Below are 13,028 nucleotides of genomic sequence, written 5' to 3'. Positions count from 1 at the left end.
GCCTCCCGCACGGGGAGTGGTGAGCTCCCCATCCCTTGTTGTCCACAGACATACACGGGTTCCATCCTGGTGGCTGTGAACCCCTACCAGCTGCTCTCCATCTACTCGCCAGAGCACATCCGCCAGTACACCAACAAGAAGATTGGGGAAATGCCCCCCCACATCTTTGCCATTGCTGACAATTGCTACTTCAACATGAAACGCAACAGCCGGGACCAGTGCTGCATCATCAGGTGGGTGACCTAGCACTAGGGTGGCGCTCCAGGCTTAGCCCCTCGAGCTCCATCTCTGCACTCCTGTTAATGCCTCTTGGGATTGCCTACTCTATTGGACATGCCATGAAGCTGTTCAAGAACCAGACCCTATGCACTGGATGCTATGTCATGATGTGGAGAATCACCTCCCCTTTCCTGGACCTTATATCTCTATTAATGCTGCCAAAGGTCATATTAGCTTTTGAGACCAGCCTTGATTACTGCTGGCTCCTGTTACTTTTTGGTCAGTTGAAACCTCAGGTTTGCTTGACAAAGGATCCTGTTCTTTCTTGAACAGATAGCTAAAAGACAAAGCATTGACTGTGCATCTAATATGTATCATGGTCTGTGGCAAGTTCGGATCGAGGGGGTGTGTCTGAGTGAAGGGGAAGGAGATCACCTCCACATGTGACAGGGCACTCTGCTGGGTGCCCTGGAAAGTCTGTATCATCAGCCCATTTTCCAGATGGAAAAGCAGGAGGCAGCTTGGGATGAGGCCCCAGTGTGGGGGTGGTGGCAGCAATGCCACCACCACCAGGACCAGGGTCCTTCCACTCCCTGGTCTCCTCCACAGCGGGGAGTCTGGGGCAGGGAAGACGGAGAGCACAAAGCTGATCCTGCAGTTCCTGGCAGCCATCAGTGGGCAGCACTCATGGATTGAGCAGCAGGTGCTGGAGGCCACCCCCATCCTGGAAGGTAGGGCCAGGGCTGAGGGCAGGGCCAGGTGGCTGGGAGGGGGCTGGCCTTGCCCATGACCCTCTACCTGCTCTGCAGCATTTGGGAATGCCAAGACCATTCGCAATGACAACTCAAGCCGCTTTGGGAAGTACATCGACATCCACTTCAACAAGCGCGGCGCCATCGAGGGTGCCAAGATTGAGCAGTACCTGCTGGAGAAGTCCCGCGTCTGTCGCCAGGTGCACCCCGGCCCCCGGGGATGCGGGGGCCCATGCGGGCTCTCCCCAGGGCAGGGCCCTACCTGCCCAGCACCTCCCCCGCCAACCCCCGGGCCTCAGGCACTGGCAGCCTAACCCCGTGGACCTTCCCCGACCTATGCTGTTGCCTTCTTGCTTTCATACCCAAAATCCCACCATGAAAAAAACCCATAGATCAGGCTTTTTCCTTAAAGCCATTTGTTCAAGTGGTAAACCAGGGGTTCCATCTTCCCTCCCATGAGGGCCTTGTCTGGTGACAGGTGGTCTCCTCCCCTCCCCCTCCCCCTGCCCCCGACGCGCATGCGCACACTTTCAGGCCCCTGATGAGAGGAACTACCACGTGTTCTACTGCATGCTGGAAGGCATGAGCAAGGAGCAGAAGAGGAGGCTGGGCCTGGGCCAGGCCACCGAGTATAACTACTTGGCCATGGTGAGGCCAGGGGCTCCCTGGGGAGGGGACACCCAGCCAGCCTTGCCCCAGCCCTGGGCCTGGAGGGTGGGAACTACGGGGCGGCCTCCTGCTGTGCTCTGCACCGCCCCCGCCCACCCTGGGCTGGCACGTGCTGTAGGCCTGTCGGCCGATTGGGCTCACCTGCTTGCACAGGTATCTAGACACAGTCTCGCCACAGACACATTTCTGGACACAGGACACAGATACGCACACCCGTGTGCGCACATGACCTCTCTGCACATACATGCTGTGTTAGTTTAGTCTTTAGGACGTGGAGACTAGGGACCTTTGCCGGCATCACGTGTTGTAGGGTGCAAGCTGCTTCAGCCCAGATGCTGCTGCAGCCTCTTGCTGCTGTCTGGACTCTGGAGCCATTACTACCCAATCATGAGGAAAAATATCTGAGGCATATAGGGAAACAAAGGTGTGTGTGTGTGTGTGTGTGTGTGTGTGTGTGTGTGTTGTGTACAGGTTGTGGATATGACAGGCCTTCCTGGACACTTCCTGTAGCTGGCTGGCACATGAACTCACATGCACACGTATGGGTATTGTGGGCGCAGACTGGGGCAGACCCCTGTCGGTGCCCTGCCTGACTGCAGCCACCCTCTCCTCCTGGTGAAGGTGTCACATCTGTAAGGGGGAGTGCCCCCAGTGTAGCAGGGCCTGGGTGCTGTGCCTGATGGGCCTGGTGGGAGTGCCCGGCTCCTCTCACCCGTGGGAAGAAGGAGTATCCAGGGACCTGGCAGGTGGGAACTGTGTTTTTGTGAGAAGGCCGGGCAGGAATGTTCTGGAGTCATGGTGCTCACTCGGTGAGGTGGGGGCCCAGCGTGCCAGGCTGGCCTGGTCTGGCAGAAAAGGTCCTTTGGCCCAGGCACAGCCTCCCTGATGCCCATGTGCGCCCCACTCCCCCACCCTCAGGGGAACTGCATCACCTGTGAGGGCCGGGAGGACAGCCAGGAGTACGCCAACATCCGTTCCGCCATGAAGGTGCTCATGTTCACCGACACTGAGAACTGGGAGATCTCGAAGCTCCTGGCTGCCATCCTGCACCTGGGCAACCTGCAGTATGAGGGTGAGGGGTCCATGCTGCACTGTCCCCAACCCCACCCTGGACTCGAGGGAGGCACAACCCCAAGCCAATCACGGGATACTGGTGGCTCACCTTCCATCACAGCGTGCCCTCCTTTGGGATGAAGGCTGGGGAGAGCCACTTGTGGGTGGGCTTGAACAGTCTGCTGGCTTGACGTCACCGTCAGGCGTGCTATCACTGTGGTGAAATTTCACCTTAGCAATGTATAGATAAAATGTATTAGGAGTTGATTATAGTTTGTTCAAGATCCCTTCCAAATTTGATTTCTTCTTCAATGTCAGCTATTTCAGGGGAGGATACCTCTTTGGACTAATTCATACTAAGATGTGAGTGACTAGATGGTCATCTTCTGAAAGTAGGGAGTGTAGGGAAGGGGACATGTTCAGTTATCCCCGTTCACTCATCCACTTCCTGGAGACCTTCTACAGGCTGGGAAGTCCTCTGAAGCAGGATCAAGGTCTCACTCTGCTCTTGCCCCTGGCCTAGGGAATTTTGCTCACTGAATAACTTAATGATCCCAGCTCTTAGGACATCACAGTATAGTAAATCTTAAAAGACTAAGAGACAAGGAGAAAGAATGCACCAGGCAGAGGGGTAAACCTGTGCAAAGGCCCTGAGGCCTGAAAGAGCAGGGTTTGTTTGGGGAAGGGTATATGGTGTCAGACATTGAGCTAGGCAAGTTCATAGGAGCCAGGTCTGCCACTAAGAGCTCTGGGAGTCTGGAATGGAAATCTTGGGCGTGGGACACAACTGCTAGCATCTGCTGCTTGGATGCTCCATATTCCCAAGTGCTGGGCACACTCACCACCCCCCCTCACAGTACTCATAGGCCTGTGGTGAGAACATTCATCCAGCAATATGCCAATCCACAGAAGCATTTCATCCTGGTGCTGATGCCCTCTGTGGACGGGGCAGGCCCCATCAGAGTGGCCATGGCAGTCTGGTCCTCCTAGGACTGGTCCCCTTGCCCCCTGTGCCCAATCCCTGCCCTGACACCACACCCCCTTGCTGCCGCCAGCTCGTACGTTTGAAAACCTGGACACCTGCGAGGTCCTCTTCTCCCCATCCCTGACCACAGCCGCGTCCTTGCTTGAGGTCAGTACCCAGCCTTTCTTCCCTGTAGCTCCTTCTCTTCCTCTCAGGGGATGGCTTTGATTTCAAACTCCATGGGGGCTGGGGACTCGGGAGTCAGGGTGCCAGGGCCTTCTTGGGAGAGTTCTGCTCAATACTGAGAACCAGCTGTGTATCGGTTCTGTGCTGGGGTGGGCCCCAGGGGAGTGGTCCAGGGTCTGGAAGCCTCCCTGGCTTGTCCAACCCATCCACGCCCCACTGGCCCCTGGGGATGATGTGGTACATGGGGGGCTCTGAGGTGGGGCTCTGGGATCCTGGGTGGGTCGTACTTGCTTGCTGGGTGAAAGGGCACTGTTATGTCTGAGCCACATGCATTGAGTCTGTCCATTAGTCATTTAGCAAACAATAGAATCTGCTCTGGGGATAAAAATGGGACTAGCAAAGCCAGAGTTTGGGAGCTCATAGTCTAGAGGGACTGTACGGGAAAGGACAGGTAACATGCTGGGGGCTTGGGGTAGGGGGAAGCAGCCCCTCTGAGTGGGCTTTGATGTTTGTGGAGGGAAGAGTCTGAGCAAAGGCCTGGGTTGGAAAGTGGGAGGGGGCTCGGGTCTTGGTGTGGGTGGCTGTCACCGCGTGAGCACTGGACTGTCTGTGCACCAGGTGAACCCCCCAGACCTGATGAACTGCCTGACGAGCCGCACCCTCATCACCCGCGGGGAGACGGTGTCCACCCCGCTCAGCAGGGAGCAGGCGCTGGATGTGCGGGATGCCTTCGTCAAGGTAGGCTGGACGCAGAGGGGCTGCCTGCTCCTTCCGCCCCTCTGGAGGTGGGTTGTTGATGGGCAGGTGCCAAGGCGTCCACAGAGCTGGATGGAGCCTCGAGTCCAGGCTCCAGCCACTAACTCACTTTGGGAGCCAGTGTGCAGGTCTTTCTCTGAGCCCAGCCTCTCCATCCATCCCACAAGGGGCTGGGTGTGTGCTCTCCAGGGACCCGTCCAGCTCTAGTCCCCCCAGGCCTCAACCCTTGGCCTGCTCTAACCTTCAGCTCCTTGGCCGTCTGTCTGGATCATATTTTCTGGATACTTAGTCCAGCTGTGCTGTTCACAGCCCAGGGGTCAGCCTCTCTGGTCTCTGCAGAAGACACTGGAAGGGGCTGGGTCAGCTGGGAAAGGGCCACAGTTCTCCCTGCTTCTAACAGTCATTTGTTTGCCATCTACTGAGCCCCTTCCTTGTGCAGGCCCTGCACTAGGCTCTGGGACCCTCAAGATATTCAGACTTCATAGGGGAGACAGAGTTCCACAGAGAGATGGGAGCTCAAAGCAGGGCTCCTTCCCAGCCTGCTGGGTGAGGCAAGGCCTCAGGGAGCAGCTGACATCTCCTATGAGTAGGAACTGTTCAAGCAGGCAAGGGGGCAACATGCAGAGGGAACATCTTGAGGAAAGGCTGGGAGGTTTCAATGAGCCTATTCTACCAAAGGGTCTGACGCGAGCCCACCACGGGTCTTGAAGGGGGGCCCCAGGGGCCTGGCCTGTCTCCCCAGGAAGGGCGTGGTTGGCCCAGGGGCTGATGTGCCGCCTTTCAGGGCATCTATGGGCGACTCTTCGTGTGGATTGTGGACAAGATCAATGCAGCGATTTACAAGCCTCCCTCCCAGGAAGTGAAGAACTCTCGCCGATCCATTGGCCTCCTGGACATCTTTGGATTTGAGAACTTTTCCGTGAACAGGTGGGGCTCTGCCCTGGGTGAATTGTGACGTGAGAAATGTCATATTTCTCCCTTTACTGACATTTGCTTGGCTCCAAGCTGTTTGAAAATTGGACTTGTGTCCTCTCTCTTCCCTTCCCATGGTGGAGTGGGGGCACTCTTACACCATCCTGGGCACTGGTCTCCAGGCCCCACCAGCCTCTGCTGACCTGTCAAGTGTCCACGCTGCAGGGTCCCTCGAAGCAGGTGATACCTGAGCAGGGCCTGAGCCAAGCTTGCGCCACTCTTGGGATCCTGCACTTAGAAGCCTGGCAAGGGTTGATGGATGGAGCAGACCCAAGAGGATCCTGGGGTGGAGACAGCCAGTCCTGCCCCACTCCCCAGCTGTGTGGCCCCTGGCAAGTCACTTCAATTTCTATAATGTTCAGATGTCCTAAAGCCCCTCATCCCCACCATCAAAATATTGAATACACAGAGCGTCGCCTGGGTAAGCTCTGAGTCAGTACCTCAGCGGTGTTAGCAGTCAAGACTCTGCTTGCCAAATCTTGCCAATCACCTGCCTACCTCCCACTGATAGTTACATTTTGTTTTACTGTGGCAACATATATATAACAAAAATTTCCATTTGCACCATTTTTAAGTATATAAAGTTGCATTAATTACTTTTACAGTTTTGTGCTGTCATCGTCATCATTCATTACACACCTTTTTCAATATCCCAAACAGAAACCATATACTTACTAAGCAATAGCACCCCATTCTCCCTTCCCCGGCCTCTGGTAACCTCAAATCCACTTTCTGCTGCTGATGCTTTTGATATCTCTTTATGGTCTGCCTCACCACTGTCTTGGGTCTTCTCCTGGGTGCTCTCCCAGGGGGTTGGGTGCCTGTCTACCAGCCCCCCAGCCCTCCGCTGAGGCCTGGTTATGCAGGGTAAACAGGGAGACCTGAGTCCCGAGCCCTGGGTTTTTAGCCTTAACCCTCCTCCTGACTCACTGCTGCCCTTGGGCAAGTCCTTTGTCCTCTCTTGTCCTCGGTGCTCTCTCCCATGCATTGAGGAGGTTGTACTCTGCGGTCCTGCCCCACTTCGGAGCCTAGAGACTGATGATGGGAGTGACTTGCCCAAGGTCACGCTGCAGATGGGGCAGAGCTGGGGCCTGACCATCCCTCCCTAACCCCATGCCCCTGCAGCTTTGAGCAGCTGTGCATCAACTTCGCCAATGAGCACCTGCAGCAGTTCTTCGTGCGGCATGTGTTCAAGCTGGAGCAGGAGGAGTACGACCTGGAGAGCATCGACTGGCTGCACATTGAGTTCACCGACAACCAGGACGCCCTGGACATGATTGCCAACAGGCCCATGAACATCATCTCCCTCATCGACGAGGAGAGCAAGTTCCCCAAGGTGGGCCCACAGCAGGCTGGCGTCCTGTGGCTGCCACCCTCTGGCCGGGGTGTGGGTGGGCCCTCTCCCCAGTCTGAACCTCAGCTGCCCGCATCCGCAGAGTGGTTCAGGGTTGCTCTGGGGTGAGTTCAAAAGCATTCCTCTGACATTTAGAATCCCCTAAAGTCCACTGGGTTCTGGGCCAAACAATGCATATCCAAGCATGTAGCTGGCCCAGAAAAGGTGCCCCCAAAATGGTCTTGGAGATAGGGATAGGTGGGGTGGGATTGCTGCCATGATTCTAATAATGGGAAATAGATTTTCTAAATGGAACTTTCAAGGTTATCCAGTTCCAATTCACCCACTTAACAGATGGAGAAATGGAGGCCCAAAAAGTTCCTGCAGAGTATAAGTAAAGGGGAGGGAAGTGTTGACAAAATTAGAAGAGGAGGGTGCAAAGACACGGGACAGGTAAGGTGGTGGGAAAGGGTGGGCTCGGCAGCTGCCTCCGGTTCCCACAGGGCACAGACTCCACCATGTTGCATAAGCTGAACTCCCAGCACAAGCTCAACGCAAACTACATCCCTCCCAAGAACAACCACGAGACCCAGTTTGGGATCAACCACTTTGCTGGCATTGTCTACTACGAGACCCAAGGTACAAGCTGTCCTAGGCTGTCTGTCCCTCTTTGCCTGTGTCCTCTATCTTTCCCTTCTCCAGGCCAGGAGAAAGACACCAGAGTCCTGGAATGCCAGAGAGAGAATGGGCTTTAGCAAACATTGGGCTCAATGCTTTTTGTACATATGGGGAATCCAAGGCTTGGAAAAGGGGAGTCCTTATATGACATGCCTACTACATATAAAGCCAGAGCCATCCAGTTACCCACCAAGGCTCCTGCAGTCACAGGACTGAGTGTGAACATTGAAGCCATCTTGTTTCTCCTGGGGGCATGCAGTTGGGCTCATTTTAAATCTGGAAGTTAAGAAGAGGGGTTAGAACACAGTCAGGGTTCCCCATTTAGAAGTCTTATGAGGTCTACCCCAAAACTGCAGCCTGTCCTTCCCAACCCCTCTCTCTCCCCAGCATCATAAAGGCATCTGGGGTGGGCCACGGTGGCTCAGCAGGCAAGAATGCTCGCCTACCATGCCAGAGGGCCTGGGTTTGATTCCCAGTGCCTGCCCATGTGAAAAAAAAGGCATCTGTTGTGGGGAATGCCTATATTGAGCTCATGCCATTCAGCCCCAAAAGGTCCTGCCTAGAGTCAAAGTGAGACTGAAAACAAACAAGCAAAGGGACATCAGTTCCATACCTTCTTGTTAATTTGTCCAGAGGGTGGCAGAATGCATCAGTGTGTCATGAACCATGATGCGTTTATGAAATCTGCAGGCTGTTCTGCTCATTCCTTCTTTCTTAAGAAGGAGCAGACATTAAGTTTGAGGGACTGTTGAGCAAAAGAGTCAGTCTATTGTTTGGGGTAATAGAGGATTGTGATTTTGGGTTCAATTCAACAAACATTCACTGGGCATCTATTATGTGCCAAGCCTCATACCACTGCGAAGGAACCAGAGATAAAAATTGAGTAGACTCATGCTGAGTTAAAACATTACAGGGTGGTTTGAAGGTGTCTCAGTGGCAGAGTTCTCGCCTGCCATGCCAGAGACCAAGGTTTGATTTCCGGTGCTGCCCATGTTAAAAAAAAAAAAGAAAAAACCTGGCAGATGTGGAGGGAACACAAGGGTTATCTACTCAGATTTGGAAACTGAGGCCTGGAGAGGGAAGCAACTTGCCTGATGTCACTAAACAGTCTGAGCTACTTTAAATAATTCTACCAGCATTTTCTGGTTTGCAAAGCACTGCATTAATCCAGCCTTTCATTTGTGAAATGGGTGACGTTAGGAGATCTGAAGAGAAGCAAGAATTTATGGCTATTATCATTCCCATTCAACAGATGAGGAAACTGAGGCTCCAGAGAGGGGAAGTGACCAGCCCAGGGTCACAGAGTGAGTCTGTCATGGAGCTTTGACTAGGGCCACATACTCCCATCCCATCTCCACAACTCACCCTTCCGTTACCCCTGCACTTCCTCCCTTCCTCACATGCCAGGTGGGCAGCCTGGCCCTGAGTGGGGAAGGGGGTGCTGCTTCTCTGCAGTGTGCCAGGACCTCAGCCAACCCAGCCAGGGGCTCCGAATCTCTGCCAGTTCAGAGAAACGACACAGAGGGCATATTTGCACAAGCCCCATCGGGCATCCCATCCCCTGTCCCCTCCCCCTCCCCGAAAAAGCCCCCCTGTTAACTGATAGAGCACGTCCTTATCCCGTGGTTTCTGATAATGGCAGCCTCATCTGGGGTCTGTGTGGTAGAGGGAGTGTCCCTGGGCTTGGGCTAGGGGTCCTGGGTTTGAGTCTTATCTCTGCCCTGGTTTGCTGTGACAGCTCAGCTGTTTTCTCCCTTGTGGGATGGGGAAGATAATCCCTGCCCATCTCAAGTATCGAGTGGGTTTTCTGAGCATCCATTCTGTGAGGGCACTTTGTAAAGCATAGTGTACTTCTCAGGTACAAGATATTTTAAATTAATTCCTTTACTATTAACTGGTTGCAGAGCAACATGTGTTCCCTCCCAGGTGACTCACGTTTCATTTAACAAGGGCTTATGATACCCTAGTTCAGAAGACTTTTCATTAGTGGTGGCATTTCAGGCATTGGGGTGGTTCAGGCAGGAAGTTAACCCTGTTCCCTCCCAGCGACCAAGAACTCCTGCCTTTCTTGAAGGAAGGCCACCTGGGTGGACTCGGGGCTCCAGTTTCCGGCTCTGCCAATCACTCTCTCCTTGATCCTGGGCGAGCTACTGTCCTCTCCAGGCCTCAGTGTCAGCCTTATAAAATGCATGCAGTTGCAGGACATTGCAGATTTGGGAAGGGGCTGAGGGCTGGTAGGTGGAGGCTGCGGAGTGGGCGAAGTGTGACCTCTCTGCCCCCGCCCCACCCAGGCTTCCTGGAGAAGAATCGGGACACCCTGCATGGGGACATCATCCAGCTGGTCCACTCCTCCAGGAACAAGTTCATCAAGCAGATCTTCCAGGCGGATGTGGCCATGGTAACGCTGGGGTGGGGTTTCCCACTGGGCAGGAAGGGTCCCCGGAAGCCAGACTTGTGTCTAGGCCCCACCCTTGTCCAGCAGCTTCAGCTGAGCTCCTCCCACCGTACAGCTCCGGGGGGGCCCAGAGGGGCCTTCAAGGCCTCTTGTTGTACTGATTGGGGGTGGGGGGGTGAGGCCCAGAGAGGGGGCCTTGTGAGGGGTCACAGTGCAGAGCCTGATCAAGACTCAGTTTACCATGGGGACCTACTCCCTAGACTCCAGCAGCTGCCGGGGAGCAGGGGTATAGGGGATGCGCCCAGCCTCAGGAGACATGGGATGGGGATTCAGAGAAACGGCCCAGAGGGCCTGTCTGCACAAGCCCCAGATCCCATCGAGTTGGTATGAGAATTTCCCAGTCCTCTACTTCTCCTCGGCCCCTGGGGTGGTAGTCTGGTGGGTTTTCTCCTGTGGGGAGGTATGTCTTTTTATTTCATATTTTCTCCCTGTCCCCATGGCTTCCTAGAGGGTGCAGGGATGGGCTCTAGGAGAGGGCAGAGCCCCCGCCCTCTCTGTGCCCGTCCAGGTGCCTGCGCTGCCCCCTGCCCTTGGGACCGCCGGGGGTCACAGAGCTTCCGGGGGCCCCAGGCGGCCCCCCTGGGAGCCTTCCTCTTTTCATGGTGGATTTCTGACCCTCCACGTTCTCCCTGCTCCCTCTTCTCCCCCTCTCACCCTGCACTGTGGTTCCTGTGGTAGTTTCTCTGTGGTTATTCATCGGGCACTCTCCGCCAGTCAGCAGCTTCTGCGAAGGTAAAAGACCCCAGCCCGAGGCCCGAGGATGGTGGGAGAGGCCTCAGAGGCCCCTGAGGGCTGGGCTGTGACTTTGGTCCCTGGGGCGCTGTGGCTGGGAGCAGGGCTGGGCTTTTTCTTCTTCTTCTTTTTTTCTCTTTTGAGCGTGGTTTGTGTGTGGCGTGGTTTACAGAGTGGTTTTGATTTTTGAATTATGTGTGTGACAGGTATCTCATTTTCTTAAAGGAGGAAACTGAGTCCTAGAAAGACTTGCCCAGGGAAGCAGGGGCAGAGCCTGGACTCAGCCAGATCTGCCACCTCCTCTGGGGGGTCTCTCATCTACCCCACGCTTAGTGTCTTGGAAGCGTTAGTCCTGACCTTTCAGCCAAACCCTGCTGAGTTTTGCTATACCCACGACTTGTTGAAGCAGGAGCGGACAGTGGTGTTTTCTGCATGCTGCAGATGAGAGATTGAGGCTCAGAGAGGGGATGTGACCCTCCTAAGTCACAGCTTCGCGATGGGGGAGCTGGGACCAGAGGCAGCCTCCCCTGGACTTGCTGAGGCTCCAGAGCAGCATCCTCGGCTCAGGTTGTGGCTCTCGAGGTGCTTTAGATGGGATGGGTGCTGGGGGCCTCTTAGCAACAGCGTAGCTCCACTGTCCTCTTTGCCTCCCTTTCCTCTTCTCTCCATTTCCTCCCTACTTAATACTGTAACCCCCACCCCCACCCCCAACACACTCACACACACTCACACACGTGGTTTAATGTTGAGTCCTTCCTCCTTCCTGCATGCCTGCTGTCCCAGTGCCTCGTTGAGTTCTGAAGTAATTCCAGGCAGCTGAACAGGACCCGAGCATGTCAGGAGCAAGGAACCTTGTGGATGGGGCCTCCCTCCTCCTACCTAATGATGGGCCCTGAGTACCCTGCCCCCCCTCCACACATACATACACACAGACACACAAACACACACCAACATTGTGGTCCAGCCTGCTGGTGGGGTGGAGGCAGGGCCTCTCTCAGAGAGGGGCCCAAGAGCCTGAAGCTGCAGCACCCAGGAGATCCACCACCCCAACCCACGTGTTGCAGGATTACAGATTTGCAGCACTGGTGAAAGACCAGTGTGGCTCTGGCCTCTGCTCTCCCTCTCCCCTCTGGTCTCCCCAGCTCCCTAACCATTCCACCTGGTGTAAGACTGAACCCCACCTGAATCCCATCTTGTCCTGCCTCATCTCTTCAAATCTATCTTCCAGCATTCTGTCTCATTCCAAAGCTCCTGGAGGCTTCTGGTGGCCTCTCTGTGACGTTTCCTCTTCTAGGGTACCTTCCTCTGGGACTGAAACCCATTTGGTGAAGAACGAGAAGGTCCAAGCACAGGACCCTGGGGTCTGAGAAATGGCCCACTCCTGTGGGAGTTCTAGGAGCGCCGAATTAGAACACAAACAATGACAGTTTGATACTAATTAATATCTACCAAGTACCCGTTCTGGGCCAGTCTATAAGCTAAACACTTACACTTATTCATCCCCACAGCAACCATGTAAGTAATTACTATTATCCCCATGAGGAAGCTGGGCCCAGAAAGGCCAAGGCATTTACTGAAGGTCACACAGCTTGTAGGTGACACAACAGAGACTTGAATCCAAGTCTGTCTCAGGGAGTTACAGGAAGTTGCTCAAGGTCATACCACAAGTTAGGGCAAAAGTGGGGCTTTCAAAGCCCCTGCTTTATTTTAAGTAGACTGTGCTGTCTCTGTAAGTGCAGCATCCAGGAAAGAAAACAAAGCCATGACACAGGAAATTGCCACAGGACATTGAGCATCCCCTGATTAAGGTCGAACCTCGGACATGTGTCCCCGGGCTCTGAGCCCACAGGACACTTATTCACTCTTTCTTCAGAGGCCTCCTGCCTACAACTACCCAGCTCCTTTACTTCATGCCCCTCCATGGAGCCATTCCATAGTGGCCATTGGACTTCTTACTTCTTCCTTGATCCCATCCCCAAATAGCTGCAGATTAACCCAGAAAACAGCAAATATCTGAAAGAGCAACCTTTCTCCTCAATGAAATAAAACCAAGCCAGAAACCCAGGTGGTCAGGGAAGTGAGACCTGACTTTGGAGCGCCATAGCTTCCATTTATTCATTCATTCAATTCATGTTTATTGAATGCTCATTATGTACCAGGGACTGCCATGCTGATTGAACTGGGGAACTACTGGAGGTTTCGGGGTGGGGCAAGGTTGTGACCGGATGTCATGTTTTAACAGGCTCACTCTGCCAGCTA

General features: G+C 54.5%; 1 protein-coding gene across 7 annotated transcripts in view; it reads left to right on the top strand.

Moving 5' to 3' along the window:
- The window catches only part of MYO7A (myosin VIIA), an 85,462-nt gene that overhangs the window by 28,882 nt on the left and 43,552 nt on the right, over positions 1 to 13,028 (top strand). For 4 of the 7 annotated variants that reach the window (XM_077113499.1, XM_077113497.1, XM_077113496.1 and 1 more), the window contains exons 5-16: positions 49 to 233; positions 829 to 950; positions 1,029 to 1,171; positions 1,506 to 1,619; positions 2,559 to 2,712; positions 3,749 to 3,825; positions 4,462 to 4,581; positions 5,384 to 5,526; positions 6,697 to 6,907; positions 7,408 to 7,543; positions 9,874 to 9,980; positions 10,716 to 10,769. In XM_077113499.1, the coding sequence (XP_076969614.1) occupies positions 49 to 233; positions 829 to 950; positions 1,029 to 1,171; positions 1,506 to 1,619; positions 2,559 to 2,712; positions 3,749 to 3,825; positions 4,462 to 4,581; positions 5,384 to 5,526; positions 6,697 to 6,907; positions 7,408 to 7,543; positions 9,874 to 9,980; positions 10,716 to 10,769 (1,566 nt within the window). The remainder of the gene's footprint in view (positions 1 to 48; positions 234 to 828; positions 951 to 1,028; positions 1,172 to 1,505; positions 1,620 to 2,558; positions 2,713 to 3,748; positions 3,826 to 4,461; positions 4,582 to 5,383; positions 5,527 to 6,696; positions 6,908 to 7,407; positions 7,544 to 9,873; positions 9,981 to 10,715; positions 10,770 to 13,028) is intronic. The other 3 variants (XM_077113501.1, XM_077113500.1, XM_077113498.1) reach the window with 1 other exon arrangement.

Source organism: Tamandua tetradactyla, chromosome 8, assembly GCF_023851605.1.
Source record: "Tamandua tetradactyla isolate mTamTet1 chromosome 8, mTamTet1.pri, whole genome shotgun sequence".
NCBI lineage: Eukaryota > Metazoa > Chordata > Mammalia > Pilosa > Myrmecophagidae > Tamandua > Tamandua tetradactyla.
Note: the sequence above shows the minus strand (reverse complement) of the source record. Positions and strands in the feature narration are given on the sequence as shown.